The 15,100-nt window shown below is 40.1% G+C and overlaps 1 protein-coding gene across 1 annotated transcript; it reads left to right on the forward strand.

The window, feature by feature from the left end:
* Positions 1-4,374: 4,374 nt before the first annotated feature.
* LOC127104607 (uncharacterized) lies at positions 4,375-14,872 on the forward strand. Its single transcript, XM_051041786.1, has 2 exons — positions 4,375-6,795; positions 14,846-14,872. Exons 1-2 carry the CDS (start codon positions 4,375-4,377, stop codon positions 14,870-14,872), a joined length of 2,448 nt encoding a protein of 815 aa, XP_050897743.1.
* The last annotated feature ends 228 nt before the right edge of the window (positions 14,873-15,100 follow it).

Raw genomic sequence — 15,100 nt, forward strand, 5'->3', positions numbered from 1 at the left:
TATATATATATATATATATATATATATATATATATATATATATATTACTTTTGTTTACTAAATATTGTTTATCTTTTATTATTATTTTGCATATATGTTTTATTTAAATGTTAGTTAAATTAATTATTTGTTTAAATGTTTATTTTAATTAAATGTTTATTTATATCAAATATTTATTTTGTCTAAAGTAAATGTTTATATTGTTTTTTTTATATTTGTTTATGTTGTTACTAACCGTTTCGTTTCAGTTTCAGCTCGATTAACTCCACTAACTATTCGTAATACTAACTATTCATAGCTATAATGAGCCCAACGGTCGCCGTTTAAGAAACCCTTTTCACACACTCAAAAGCTTACTCTTGGGCTTCCTTATAATGAGCCCATTTATTTATTGTTTCAGGGTTTAGGCTCATTCAAATCTTTTGCCAGCTTTGGCTTTTCAGTTTAAAAACATTTTCAAAAGGACGTGTCAGTCTCGAAGCCTCCCGCCTAGGTCGAGCAAGAGATGGCAAGACACGCCAATCTAAAATCCACAAAACAGACTTTCCCCTTTTCTTTTGGGAGAACTACGTGGATTCTGATTTCTCCATTGCGCCTTGGAGATACGTAGGCATGAAGTCTACGACTTTATCGAGTCCAAAAGCAATAAAATCAAGTTCTTTTCTCATCTCCCCAATCAAACGATCAAAGCGAAAAAAGCAAAGCATTCACATAAACATAAGCAAAAAGGTTCCTGTGGAGTACCACAGATGTAGAGGGTGCTAATACCTTCCCTTTGCATAACCAACCCCCAAACCCGTAACTCTAAAGGGATTTATCGTTATTTTTCCCTTCCTCTTTTTGGATAAAATAAAAGACGGTGGCGACTCTTGCATTTAAAATGGGTTAAGTTCAATCAATACTTAATCTCGTGGAAAATCCCGCCGCGACAGAATGGCGACTCTGCTGGGGATAACAATGATTAAACTTATTTGAGGGTTTAGCCTATCTTTACTTGTTTATATGTTTGCTTTGTGAATATTTGCTAAATTGTATTGTTTGTAATGTTTGTTATTTTGGGTTTTGGGGGATACTTGTGATAAATCCTATACCCGGATTTGGGGCACATTTGAGATAGGATGGATGATAATTCAGGTTGACTTGATAGGAGACAATCCTTACCGAGTTGACTTGAGCCTTTGTCCGCTTGGTGGAGGCCTCTTTGAGGGTGATAGTGCTAAACAAGTCATTTGTGAGGCATTGTTGCTTTCGACGGGCCCGTGAAGCCAAGGACCTTAGTTTACCTTTACCCCATCTTGGCCTTACTTAGGATGTGATGCGGTGACCACTTCGGACCAAAAGTCTGGTTTGGTTGATACGCGATATCACACTCAAGCGAGATTCTTTTGAGAATAATATTGGAAAGCGAGCAGTTGCTTAACCCGGTATTATCCGAAGAAGGATCCATAACCTTGGGAACTTTTAGAACCCGTTTGGCAGGTGAGCCTTAGAACTTATCTTGGGGCTTTGTCCTGAACTCCATGCTGGTGATGAACTTTGAGCCTTGTATTGTTTGACCATGTTTGTGTTTGTTGCATTCATGCATGACATGCATTCATTCCCATCATTTCAACCTTTTTCCAAGGAACTTAAAGTGAGGATTGCAAATATTGCAGGAAACATGGATTTTGGACGGAGAAGTGTGAAAAAGTACAATCTCATCAATCTAAAGATAGATGAACTAAAGAAACTGGTTTCTTCGATCGCAGATCCTATTGGTTTCAGAGACAGATATGGGGCACTTATATCTTTATTGACACTTAGGATGGAAGAAGGGTTATTGCAGGCATTAGTACAGTTCTATGATCCAGTCTATCACTGTTTCACATTCCCAGACTATCAACTCATGCCTACATTGGAAGAGTATGCCCAGTTGCTTCACATCCCAGTTGCTGATACATTACCCTTCTCTGGTTCAGAAAAGTTACCCGAGCACAGTTCTCTTGCAAAAGTGTTGTACATGAAGAAGTCAGAATTCAAGAATAACTTCACCACCAAAGGAGGACTTCCAGGTTTCACTGCCAAGTTCTTAATGGGGAAGGTTTCTTATTTTGCCAGTCAAGGTTGTGATATTATTGTGGAGCATCTGTTCGCCTTGTTGATCTACGGTTTGTTACTATTTCCTAATATTGAAGGTTTTATGGATTCATATGCTATACGCATCTTCCTAAGTGGTAATCCTGTTCCAACTTTGCTCGGAGACACCTATCATTCCATCCATTACCGTACTTTGAAAGGAGGAGGAACCATAGTCTGCTGTATACCGTTACTCTACAAATGGTTTGTCTCTCATCTTCCTAAGTCAGCTACTTTTTGGGATCGCAAGTCAGGACTTCAGTGGTCACAGAGGATTATGTCTCTTACCCAGTCAGATATTGCATGGTATAGTAGAGTTTTAGACGATGTGAAGATCATTGATAGTTGCGGGGAGTTCCCCAATGTGCCCCTCATGGGCACAAAGGGAATCATTTCTTATAATCCAGTACTTGCTAGGAGACAACTCGGTTACCCTATGAAGGACAAGCCTCCTAACATTCTTTTAGAAGGTATTTTCTTGAGGGATAACGAGGAGGACCCTACCATGAAAGAGAGAGTAGTAAGAGCTTGGCATCGTGTTTGTCGCAAAGGGAGACTTGAATTGGGTAAGAGAGATTGTACCTCCTATGAGCCGTACCTCCAGTGGATCAGAGCCAGAGCTATACAGTTGAAAATGCCATACCCACATCATGATCCTATCAAACCCGCTCCGTTGAAGACCCCCTACCTTCCGCTAGATGACAAAGAAGAACTCCAAGCCACCTTGGAGAGGGTCAAGAAAGAGAGAGACGCTTGGAAGGATAGGGCCCAGGTGCTCGAAATGGAAAATGAAGAACTTCAGAGACAGTTAAAGGAGCAGAGTGGAGAAGATCGTGCAGGTAAACGTCCAAGGGTGCAAGAGGATTTATTTTCCTCAGGCACAACAGATTACTCCCAGATTCCACAGTCCTCAGGTGCATGGAAAGGTCTTGTAGACAGTTTGGTGAAGGAGAAAGCTTTTATACAGAAGGCCTATGAAGAAAGAATTGAGAGACTTGAAGGACAACTCCTACTTGTTTATGCTCGTCCTGATGACACATGTCCTTAAATGGTTTTCTATGTTGTATTTTGGGTTGATAACTTTGTATATTTTGATAAAAATGCTTAAAATGAAAATTTTGTTTTGTTATCAAAAATGTTTGCAATTCTATCTTTTCCTTCACTTAGAGTTCCTTGGAAAATCATTCATTTTGCATATCCATGCATCACGTGCATACAGGTTGTCTGTCTTGGTCCAGTCTTCTAACAGTTGCTTCCCGCCAGCAGATCCATTTCAAGCTGACGCATAATTACAACACAAGAGCCAACTACAAAAGAAGAATGGAGATAACAGATAACGAGAACCGAGAATTGAAAGCTCAGGTTGACCGCCTTTCTGCTATGGTCGAGACATTGATAGCAAACCAAGCAGCCCAAGCTGCTCAACTTCAAACAGCACAAGCTCAGGTTGCCGAAGCACAAGATGCACAGATCCAGGCGCAAGCACAGGCAGCAGAGATGCACAACCAAATGTTAACCGCCCGTCTACAAGCAGAGGAAGCCCAGGCTAGGGCTCAAGTTCATAATTCAGGACAGACTTCGGCACAGAATCAACCTCAAATTCAGAATCAGACAACAGCAGCACCCGTCACTACAATCATCGCTTCAGAAATCAACGCTGTCCCAGTCACTTCTGTTACCATCACAGCATCCCGTCCTTGGGAAATACCCAGGGATCTTAATCAAGATAGATATCAACAAGAGTTCGTTCCACCAAATGCTCCTGTCTTCACTAATGTGCCTCCCGTTGTTCACTATACTCCTCACCTAGGAGAACCTGTCTATCACGGCCCTACCCCAAGTGAGGATCCTGGTCTCAATGATAGAATGGATGAATTCCAGGATCAGTTTGCGGAATTACAAAAAGAGATAAAAGCTCTTCGTGGGAAAGAACTGTTTGGCAGAGATGTAAATGATATGTGTTTGGTTCCGGACGTAAGGATGCCAGCAAAATTTAAACTACCAGAATTTGAAAAGTACAAAGGAAGTTCTTGTCCACAGACCCATTTGGTTATGTACGTGCGAAAGATGTCAATGTACACCAACGACCAAAGGATGCTCATTCATTGTTTTCAAGACAGCCTTACCGGTGCAGCTTTACGCTGGTATATGGGATTAGACAGTTCTCAGATCAAGACTTTCAACGATTTAGGCGAGGCCTTTATCAAACATTACAAATACAACCTTGATAATGTGCCAGACCGAGATCAGTTGAGGTCCATGCAACAAAGAGAAAAGGAGACATTCCGTGAATACGCGCAAAGGTGGCGCGAAATTGCAGCACAGGTTGTTCCACCTATGGAAGAAAAGGAGATGACGAAAGTGTTCTTAAAGACTCTTGATACTTTTTATTACGAGAGGATGATTACAAGCGCTCCTACAGACTTTACTGACATGGTAAACATGGGAGTCTGTTTAGAGGAAGCAGTTCGAGAAGGGCGTCTAGTCAGAGAAGGAAGTTCATCTTCAAGCGGGGCAAAGAGGTACGGCGGTTTTATGAAAAAGAAGGAACAAGAAACTAATGTTGTGTCCTATGATCATCCAAGAAGGATCAATTATCCTTACCATTCCCAACACCAACATATAGCAGCCGTGACTCCAGTAATCACTTCCGCTCCAGTTCAAGTCCAATACCCTCAGCAGCGTACCAACCGCTTCCAACAGAATACTCAGTATCATCAACAACATCAACCTCAACAACATCAACATCAGTTACAACAACGTCCACCACAGCAACAAAGAAGAACCAATTTTGATCCAATTCCGATGTCATATGCAGAATTGTATCCAGCTTTGATCACTAAAAACCTTGTGCAACCACGACCACGACCTCCTGTACCAGAAGTGCTACCTTGGTGGTACAAGCCAGAGGTATCTTGTCCCTTTCATCAGAATGCTCCAGGTCATGACTTAGACAACTGTTTTGCTTTAAAGTTGGAAGTACAGAAGTTGACAAGAGCAGGTATCCTGACCTTCAAGAGCATGGGTCCCAATGTGAAGGACAATCCAATGCCAAGTCATGGTCCTTCATCAGTGAACAATATAGAAGTTTGTCTCAATGAACAACGTGTTACGAAGATAGAGGAGATTCGGCAGTCTTTGGTTGAAATTCATTTTGTTTTATGTGCTCATGGTCTATTCCAACATGACCACCAGATCTGTGGTACATGTTCAGTCAATTCAAGAGGTTGTAGAAAGATTCAAGATGATTTGCAAGGCGTCCTTGATCAGGGTTTGATTCAGATTTCTAGACAAGTGAGTTCTCCAGAATCACAAGAACAAGAGGTGAATGTCATCATTCCCTGCTTCAACATTCCAGAGAAAGTAGAGATAGCTTATCATCCGAGGGAGCCAGTGGTGATTTGCCCTCCGGGCCCAATGCCTTACACTTCAGATAAAGTGGTCCCCTACCGCTATGCAGCAACTATTATTGAGAACGGTAAAGAGGTCCAGATTAAAACCTTAGCCTCAGTTACCAATATCGCAGCAAATAGCCGAATGACGTGCAGTGGCCGCGTGTTCGCTCCGCCGGTTATCCCAAGTAGAAATGTTGAGAAAGATCCAGTACTCGTGGTACCAGTGACAAGAGAAGCAGAAGGGCAAACAAGCAATTCAACCCTTGACAAAGAAACAGATGAACTACTCAGAATTATCAAGCTCAGTGACTACAAAGTCGTAGATCAGTTGCTACAGACACCGTCAAAAATCTCGATCCTGTCCTTATTATTGAACTCAGCTATCCACAGAGAAGCACTACTGAAGGTGCTTGATCAAGCCTTTGTAGAACAGGATATAACAGCAGAGCAGTTCAACAATGTTGTAGGCAGCATCACTTCGTGCAATGGCTTAGGCTTTTGTGATGAAGAACTGCCAGAAGAAGGAAAGAATCACAACTTCGCTCTCCATATCTCAGCCAATTGTCAAGGGGATTCTTTGTCTAATATCCTAATTGACACCGGTTCATCTCTGAATGTCATGCCCAAGTCTACCTTGTCGAAGCTAAAGTACAAAGGGGGGCAAATGCGGCACAGTGGAATTATTGTGAAAGCGTTCGATGGATCAAGAAAAACAGTCATTGGAGAAGTTGATTTGCCTATTGGTATTGGACCACACGTATTCCAGATCACTTTCCAGGTTATGGACATAGTGCCAGCTTATAGCTGTCTGCTCGGACGCCCATGGATTCACGAGGCGGGTGCCATTACATCCACGTTACACCAGAAGTTAAAATTTTTCAAGAATGGGCAAATAGTGACGGTTAATGGGGAGCAGGCTATGCTGATTAGCCACCTTTCATCGTTTAGTGTGATAGAAGCAGACGAAACGGCTGTTCAAACTCCATTTCAGGCCCTGACCATCGATGATTACAAGAAAAGTGAAGGTTCAATCGCGTCATTCAAAGACGCCCAGCGGATTGTCAAGACAGGTCCTACAGAAATGTGGGGCAAGGTGATAGAGTTGCCAGAAAACGTTAACCATGCAGGATTAGGCTTTGTTGATGGAAAACAAGTGCAGACTTCAGTGGTGCGACCTTTCAAAGATATCTTTCACAGCGGTGGGTTTATCAACGTGGTAGCAGTTGAGGAGGATACTTTTGAGGGAAAGACAGAAGACGAAGGCCCCAGATTTGTGACACCAGGAGTAGTTATGAAGAACTGGACCGCAGTTGACATCCCACATTGTGTCCACATATCAAAGTAATTAAGCTTTTCAGTTTTCAAAAATCTTCCGCTTTAGCCCAAAGCGCGAAGCATTAATTTTGTAAAATGGGCACTTTTGTCAAAAACGTACTATCCATAAAAAAGATCTTTTGTGTTCCTATACACTTGTGTCCTTTTATCTTTTCAGCTTTTTCGGAAAATGGTAACACAAAAAAAAACCTTAAAAAGAACACATTTTTGCATATCATGGTCAGTCCTCTAAAAACAATTGTTTGTACAGGTTACTTAAACCCGTTGAACACAATGACATCATGCCCTCTCCCAACTTTGAACATTCTGTATTCGAAGCTGAAGAGGAAGAGTGGGATGAGATTCCAGAAGAGGTCGCCCGCCAGCTTGAAAATGAAGAAGACACTATTCAGCCATACAAGGAGCCTTTGGAAACAGTCAACTTGGGTTCGGAAGAAAATGTGAAAGAAGTCAAAATTGGAGCATTGTTATCCCCACAGGTCAAGGAGAAATTGATCATCCTGTTGGAAGAGTATGTAGATGTGTTTGCTTGGTCTTATCAAGATATGCCTGGTCTCGACACTGACATCGTAGAGCACAAGCTACCTTTGAAGCCAGAATGTCCACCGGTCAAACAGAAATTAAGAAGAACACATCCAGATATGGCCGTCAAAATTAAGGAAGAAGTTCTGAAGCAAATAGATGCTGGTTTTCTTGCCACTTCAGTGTATCTAGAGTGGATAGCAAATATTGTGCCAGTTCCTAAGAAGGACGGGAAGGTACGAATGTGTGTCGACTATCGTGACTTAAATAGAGCAAGCCCAAAGGATGATTTCCCCCTGCCTCACATTGACATGTTGGTAGACAATACAGCAAAGTTTGACATATTCTCCTTCATGGACGGATTCTCCGGGTATAACCAGATCAAAATGGCTCCCGAAGACATGGAAAAAACTACATTCATAACACCATGGGGAACATTCTGTTATCAAGTGATGCCGTTTGGGTTGAAGAACGCAGGTGCTACTTACCAGCGAGCCATGACAACGCTCTTTCATGACATGATGCACAAAGAGATTGAGGTTTATGTGGATGACATGATCGCGAAGTCTCGTTCAGAAGAAGGTCACTTAGTAGATCTATTGAAGCTGTTTCAACGATTGAGGAAGTTTTGTCTTCGCCTCAATCCGAACAAATGCACATTTGGCGTCAGGTCAGGTAAACTCTTGGGCTTCATTGTCGGCCAAAAAGGCATTGAAGTTGATCCAGATAAAGTAAAAGCTATCCAAGAGATGCCCGCACCAAAAACAGAAAGGCAAGTGAGAGGTTTTCTAGGACGATTGAATTACATATCCCGGTTTATTTCTCACATGACTGCCACTTGTGAACCTATCTTCAAATTGCTGAGAAAGAGTCAGAATTGTGTTTGGACAGAGGATTGTCAGAAAGCATTTGACAATATCAAAGAGTACCTCATGGAGCCTCCTATCTTGTTACCACCTGTTGCTGGAAGACCGTTGGTTATGTATTTGACAGTGCTTGAGAATTCTATGGGCTGTATTCTGGGTCAACAAGACGAAACTGGAAAGAAAGAGCAGGCCATTTTCTACTTAAGCAAGAAATTTACTGACTGTGAATCACGATACTCCTTACTCGAGAAGACATGTTGTGCATTGGCTTGGGCTTCTAAGAGATTGAGGCAATATATGTTAAGTCACACCACTTGGTTGATATCCAAAATGGATCCAATCAAGTACATTTTTGAGAAGCCTGCACTCACTGGTAAGATTGCAAGATGGCAGATGCTGTTATCAGAATACGACATTGAGTATCATACCCAGAAAGCTATCAAGAGCAGTGTGTTAGCCGAGTACCTTGCTCACCAACCCGTTGAAGATCACAATGATAATGAGGATGAGTTTCCTGATGAAGATGTCATGTTCCTAAAATCCAGAGATTGTGAAGATCCACTTCCTGAAGAAGGACCTGAACCAGATTCTCAATGGGGTTTAGTATTTGATGGAGCTTCCAACGCTTATGGACATGGAGTAGGTGCAGTCATTATCGCTCCAGAAGGTTCTCATATTCCTTTCACGGCAAGAATTTGTTTTGAATGTACAAACAACATTGCTGAATATGAAGCCTGTATCATGGGTCTTGAAGAAGCCATTGACCTCCGCATCAAAAATCTTACTGTTTATGGTGACTCAGCGTTAGTTATCAAACAGATCAAAGGAGAATGGGAAACACGCCACCCTGGCTTGATCCCATACAAAGACTATGCAAGAAGATTGTTGACTTTCTTCACCAAGGTTGAGTTGCATCACATTCCTCGGGATGAGAATCAGATGGCGGATGCTCTAGCTACGTTGTCTTCAATGTATCAAGTGGGTTTTCCAAACGAAGTACCCAGAATTGTGATCAAGCGACTTGATAGACCAACACATGTGTTTACAGCTGAGGCCAGTTTTGATGATAAACCATGGTACCACGATATCAAGCATTTCCTTCAGACTCAGGAGTATCCTCTTGGAGCAACAGAAAAAGATAAAAAGACTTTGAGAAGATTGTCAGGTAGTTTCTTCCTTAATCAGAATGTGCTCTATAAGAGGAATTATGACATGGTCTTACTCAGATGTGCTGACAAAAAGGAAGCAGAAATGTTGATGAAAGAAGTTCACGAAGGGTCCTTTGGTACTCATGCAAACGGCCACTCTATGTCAAGAGAGATGTTGAGAGCTGGTTACTACTGGTTGACCATGGAATCAGATTGCTGCAAATTTGTAAAGAAGTGTCACAAATGTCAGATCTACGCTGATAAGGTTCATGTACCACCAACCTTTTTGAATGTGATTTCTGCTCCTTGGCCATTCTCAATGTGGGGCATTGACATGATCGGTATGATTGAACCCAAAGCTTCCAACGGACACCGTTTCATTCTCGTGGCAATTGATTACTTCACCAAATGGGTGGAAGCAGCTTCGTATGCAAAGGTGACAAAGCAAGTGGTGGTCAGATTCATCAAAAATAATCTCATTTGCCGATATGGCATTCCAAACAAGATCATCACTGACAATGGCTCCAATCTGAACAACAAAATGATGGATGAATTATGTGAAAGTTTCAGGATCGAGCATCACAACTCTTCTCCTTACCGTCCCAAGATGAATGGGGCAGTTGAAGCTGCAAATAAGAATATCAAGAAGATCATTCAAAAGATGGTTGTTACCTACAAAGATTGGCATGAAATGCTGCCTTTTGCACTACACGGATATAGAACATCAGTCCGTACTTCAACTGGGGCAACCCCATTTTCACTTGTATACGGTATGGAAGCTGTGTTACCGATAGAGGTTGAAATTCCATCAATGAGGATCCTAATGGAAACTCAGTTGTCAGAGGCTGAATGGTGTCAAAGCAGATACGATCAGTTGAATTTGATTGAAGAAAAAAGAATGACTGCCTTGTGCCATGGACAGTTATATCAAAAGAGAATGAAGCAGGCATTTGATAGGAAGGTTAAGCCGAGAGAATTCAAAGAGGGTGACCTTGTGCTCAAGAAGATGATACTATTTCACAATGATTCTAGGGGCAAGTGGACTCCTAACTATGAAGGACCCTATGTTGTCAAGAAAGCCTTCTCAGGCGGTGCTTTAATTCTTACAAACATGGATGGTGAAGAGCTTCCACGTCCCGTGAAAACAGATGCAGTCAAGAAATACTTCGCCTAAAAAATGAAAAGAACAGCTCGCTAAGTTGAAAACCCGAAAGGGCGGCTTAGGCAAAAATGAGCGTCTCGGTGGACTGAAAACCTGAAAGGGCGGTCCAAGCAGAAATTAGAGACATAAAAAAACAAAGAGAATATTATCCCGGTAGATTGAAAACCCGAAAGGGCAATCTAGGCAAAAGTTAGGGATTTCAGGCAAGTAACTGCATAACAGAGATAAGATCATTGAAGTATCAGAATATTTTCAACAGTTCTCCAACTTTCTCAAGGCTGCAATACAGGTCAAAAGTGGAAGAGAGAATGATGTCATTGTAGTTCAACGTACCCTTTTTCCACGAAATTACCATTTTCCAATTTGTAAAGATCTATGGAATCACGCTGTTGGCTGATTACCATCCTATCAAATCAATTTGAGCCTTTCTATATTTCTTGGCACTCTTAATTTTCATTTCAATTTACGAAAGTTCTTTTACTTTGACAGATATGTTTTGAAACAAAAGTTTTGAATTAAAAACAGTTTTTGAAAAAATATAAAGATTATTTATTTTGATTTGTGGACATCAATAAAAGGATTGAGACATGTGGTCCCAGTAATTCTGAAATCATGTGATTCCAACTAGACATGTTCATATTACTATCCTTATATGTATATGATGAAAAAATCTCCACAGGTGTCTTGGCAGTAATATTTCTCCAGCAGAGGTTGTGGTTCTGGATATCCCCAGCTATGCTTCCTAGTTTTCCTCAAGAGATCATGCAAGAAATATTTCAAGAAGTTTATTCCCTTCACTTGGGGCATGAAGACTCCCCAGTTAATTGATCATGAAGACTCCCCAGTTTAATTGATCATGAAGACTCCCCGGTTAATTGATCATGAAGACTTTGATCCAGGTTTTAAGTTACAGATTTGGCATATGGGATTACTACAGGTATTTCCCTAGTAATTTATTAAGGCGGGATCAGCAATATCCCCAGCAGAGGATGAGAAGGAAGATTTGATTTCCCTGAGCAGGAGTAATACAGAGGTCTCCATCCCTCAGCGAGTGAAGAAAGTTGATATTCAGAAACTACAGGGAATCTCCTGTTGTTCTCTGTCCATTCAATAGAAGGATATGTCTCCTCCTCAGTAATGTTTTGTAGTAAAAGAAGAGTGTGTTATGCATTTTAAGCAAATTCAAGAATTGCAGGATTTCTCCTGAATTCTCATTTATATTCAAAGGTCAGACATCACTGTTCCCCGGCAGAGTCTCCTAGAGGAAAGATCTCGTAACCAGATATCAGACACTATAATCCCCTGCAGAGTCTTCAGATACAGAAAGTCTCCATGATAATTAAAGCAAAAAAATCAAGGATAGATTTCCCCTATATTCTTATTCCCTGGAAAGATACCACCTATCCCCAGCGGACTTTATCCCCAACGAAGTCTTCCAGAAGAATAATCCCTTCTGCATTATCAGCAAATTCAAGAATTGCAGGACTTCTCTTACAATATCATCTTATTTCCAGAGGATAACACCTTGTATCCCCAGCGGAGTCCTCAGAAAGGTCCAATCCTCATATACCTCACAAATTCAAGAACCACAGGGAATCTCCTGCATTTTTGAAGTAGAAGGCATCTCCATTCTTCTACGGAATCCTCAGCAGATACAGACTTTTAAAGAAACCTGGATATGGTTCTCTTGTACCAATTCCCCAGCAAGTCTTTGTATTACTCCCTAGCGAGTCTCAGTGCAAATCTCCAGCAAGTCCTTATGCAGCTGTTAACATTTTTAGTTATTCCTAGTTTTGTCTGTCCATCATGCATTCATTGCTAAATGTTCATGCATATCTATGACATATCATGCTTGCATTCATATGCACCTTGTTTCCTTGCTTATATTGTGGGTTGAGTCAATCTCTCCATATAAAGTATCCTCATAAGCAGCAAAATACCTTTTATTAGTCATGTTCCCCACAGAGATCTATGCCTCGTGGAAGATGGTTGTTTCAGTTGTAAATCCTGATGAGTTCATTCCTCTTTAGTTGAAGTCTTGTTTGACCGTTTCATTCTAGTTCTATCCTAGTTTGAACCTCGTGTCTCCAGATAAAGCTCAGAAATTGCCAGTAAAAGAAGGCAATAATATAGTCTTTGTGACTCTCATTCAGTAAAACAGACATGACAGATATTGTGTCCAAGTCCTTTATACCTTCATCTTTGAGTTGGTACCCGTTACAAACTTGAGTTACCTACATCCATGAGTGGTAACCTTTGTTATCCCTCGGATAAATTAATTATGAGTTGATAACATCCTCACAGAAAGTTCCATGGTTCTACCTGCAACTTTGAGTTGGTAGCGTGCTTTCGTCTTTGAGTTTAGCACAGATTCCTTTTGATTCCACCTTCGTCTTTGAGTTGGTGAAGTACCTGCAACTTTGAGCTGGTAATATGCATTCATCTTTGAGTTCGCACATTTTCCTGTGATTCCATCTTCGTCTTTGAGTTGATGGAGTACCTTCATCTATGAGTAGGGTATGTTTGATCCTTGTTGAACTGATAGTGTGCTTTCTTCTTTGAGTCTGCACAGATAACTTCTGATTCCATCTTCATCTTTGAGTTGATGGAGTACCTTCATCTATGAGTTAGGTACATTTTGTCCTTCCACCGTCATCTTTGAGTCGGTAATGATAAACATCTCCAGGAGAATATGTTCTAAATTCTTTTAAACACCTTTGTCAATGAATCGGTGGTTGCCTTCAACTTTGAGTCGGCATTTCTCTGTCTACCTCATCAATGAGTTGGTAGTGTGCATTCAACTGTAAGTCTGCACAATGATCCTTAGATCTGATTCTTCATCTACACCATCATCAATGAGTTGGAATTTGATTTCCTTAGCAGTGTTATTATCAATCTTTTGAAGCTTGCCTTCAACTTTGAGTTGGCATGTCCTGTTTACCTCATAAATGAGTGGGTAGTGAGCTGTCAACCATGAGTTAACGCAGTTCGATTCTTATTATGCCCTTGTTATACCTTCATCCTTGAGTTGGTATTCATCTTTTCTGTTACCTCCATCTTTGAGTTGGTAATGTACTATCACATCAGTACTCTTGTTATATTAATCTTTTCCCACTTTCATCTATGAGATAGTGATGTATCGTCAATATTGAGTCGATATCTCTTTTCCTCCTATTTTCCATCTATGAATAGGTAGTGAATCTTCCCCAGCTGAGTATTCTCAGTGTTTACCTTCATGCATTGAGTCGGTGTATGTCCTTCCCCAGTAGAGTTTGCACTCCTGTGTCTCTGTGTCTGTCTGTCTTTTGCATCATGCATACATGCATTTGCGGTCAAATTTTGTGGCGTTTGTCATATTTAATTACCTTACGCCATTCGATAGCCTCCGGCTATCTGGCCTAAGTTAATTAAATAGGGGCATCTGTCGCACCCCAAAATTTGACTTTGGCTTTGTTGACCACATCTTGATTAATCTCGTTGTCTCGTATTCATCTCAATTTCTTAAACTTCGCGTGACAACTGGTTTGATTAGGTTTTGTGTGTTTTCGTTGCTTACCGTGTTGTATTTCGTTGTTTTAGCAAAACCTGGCCGATATCGTTGCCTCGTATTTATCTCGCTTATCTCTTTTGTGCGTGGCATCGCTTCGATTAGGTTTTGTGCGTTTTTATCTATTTAATTGTTTGTTTGTCGGTATTTTGACTGTATTTCGAATATATTAGAGTTTTTGTATTGTCCGATTATTTGTGATTGTGTTTGTCAGCGTTTTCGTGATGTCGTGTTGATTTTATTATTGCCTAGGGTTGTTTATTTAATTACGTGTTGTGCCGTGTGATTTAATCGAGTCTGTTTGAGTCGTGTTGTTGATTTTACTGGTTTACCGGTTTACTGGTTTATTGGTTTTATCAATTTGTCTGTTTTACTGTGCAAATTGTCATCGTTTTTATCGCGTTCGTGTCGCTCGATTTTATCGTATTTTAATCGTGTGCCGTTTAATATTATTTGTGCTTAATATTAATTGTGTTTAGTTGTTAATTAGTTTATTTAATTAGGATTAATATTATATTAGTTTATTATTATTATTATTATATAATATATAAATTATATTATTAATTTATGTTAGATATTTTTTTAGGTTTCCGATTGTTTAAGTAATCTAAATATATATTATTAATTTATGTTAGATATTTTTTAGGTTTCCTATTGTTTAAGTAATCTAAATATATATTATTAATTTATGTTAGATATTTTTTAGGTTTCCTATTGTTTAAGTAATCTAAATATATATTATTAATTTATGTTAGATATTTTTTAGGTTTCCTGTTGTTTAAGTAACCTAAATATATATATATATAGATGTTGTTAGTAAGAAGAAAGCTGGTGGATCAGTAAGGAAAAAAACGTGTGGTGAGAGAAATAGAGAATTGAAAAGAAATATTTTTCCAAAAGCATTATCGTATTTCACTTGTTCTTCATTTTCGGTAACCCAAAATCGTCCCGATTATTCACCGAAACACAAAACCGATTTCATATCTTTGAAGTTCGTTGAGTCCAGGTCA

Source organism: Lathyrus oleraceus, chromosome 7 (genome assembly GCF_024323335.1).
Source record: "Lathyrus oleraceus cultivar Zhongwan6 chromosome 7, CAAS_Psat_ZW6_1.0, whole genome shotgun sequence".
Taxonomy (NCBI): domain Eukaryota; kingdom Viridiplantae; phylum Streptophyta; class Magnoliopsida; order Fabales; family Fabaceae; genus Lathyrus; species Lathyrus oleraceus.

Excerpts from the sequence above, each read along its gene's own strand:
- LOC127104607 (XM_051041786.1), top strand. The coding sequence starts at position 4,375 with ATGCAACAAAGAGAAAAGGAGACATTCCGTGAATACGCGCAAAGGTGG. Across the intron at positions 6,796-14,845 it reads CCAGATTTGTGACACCAGGA|ATATTTTTTAGGTTTCCTGT; the intron begins GTAGTTATGAAG and ends AATTTATGTTAG.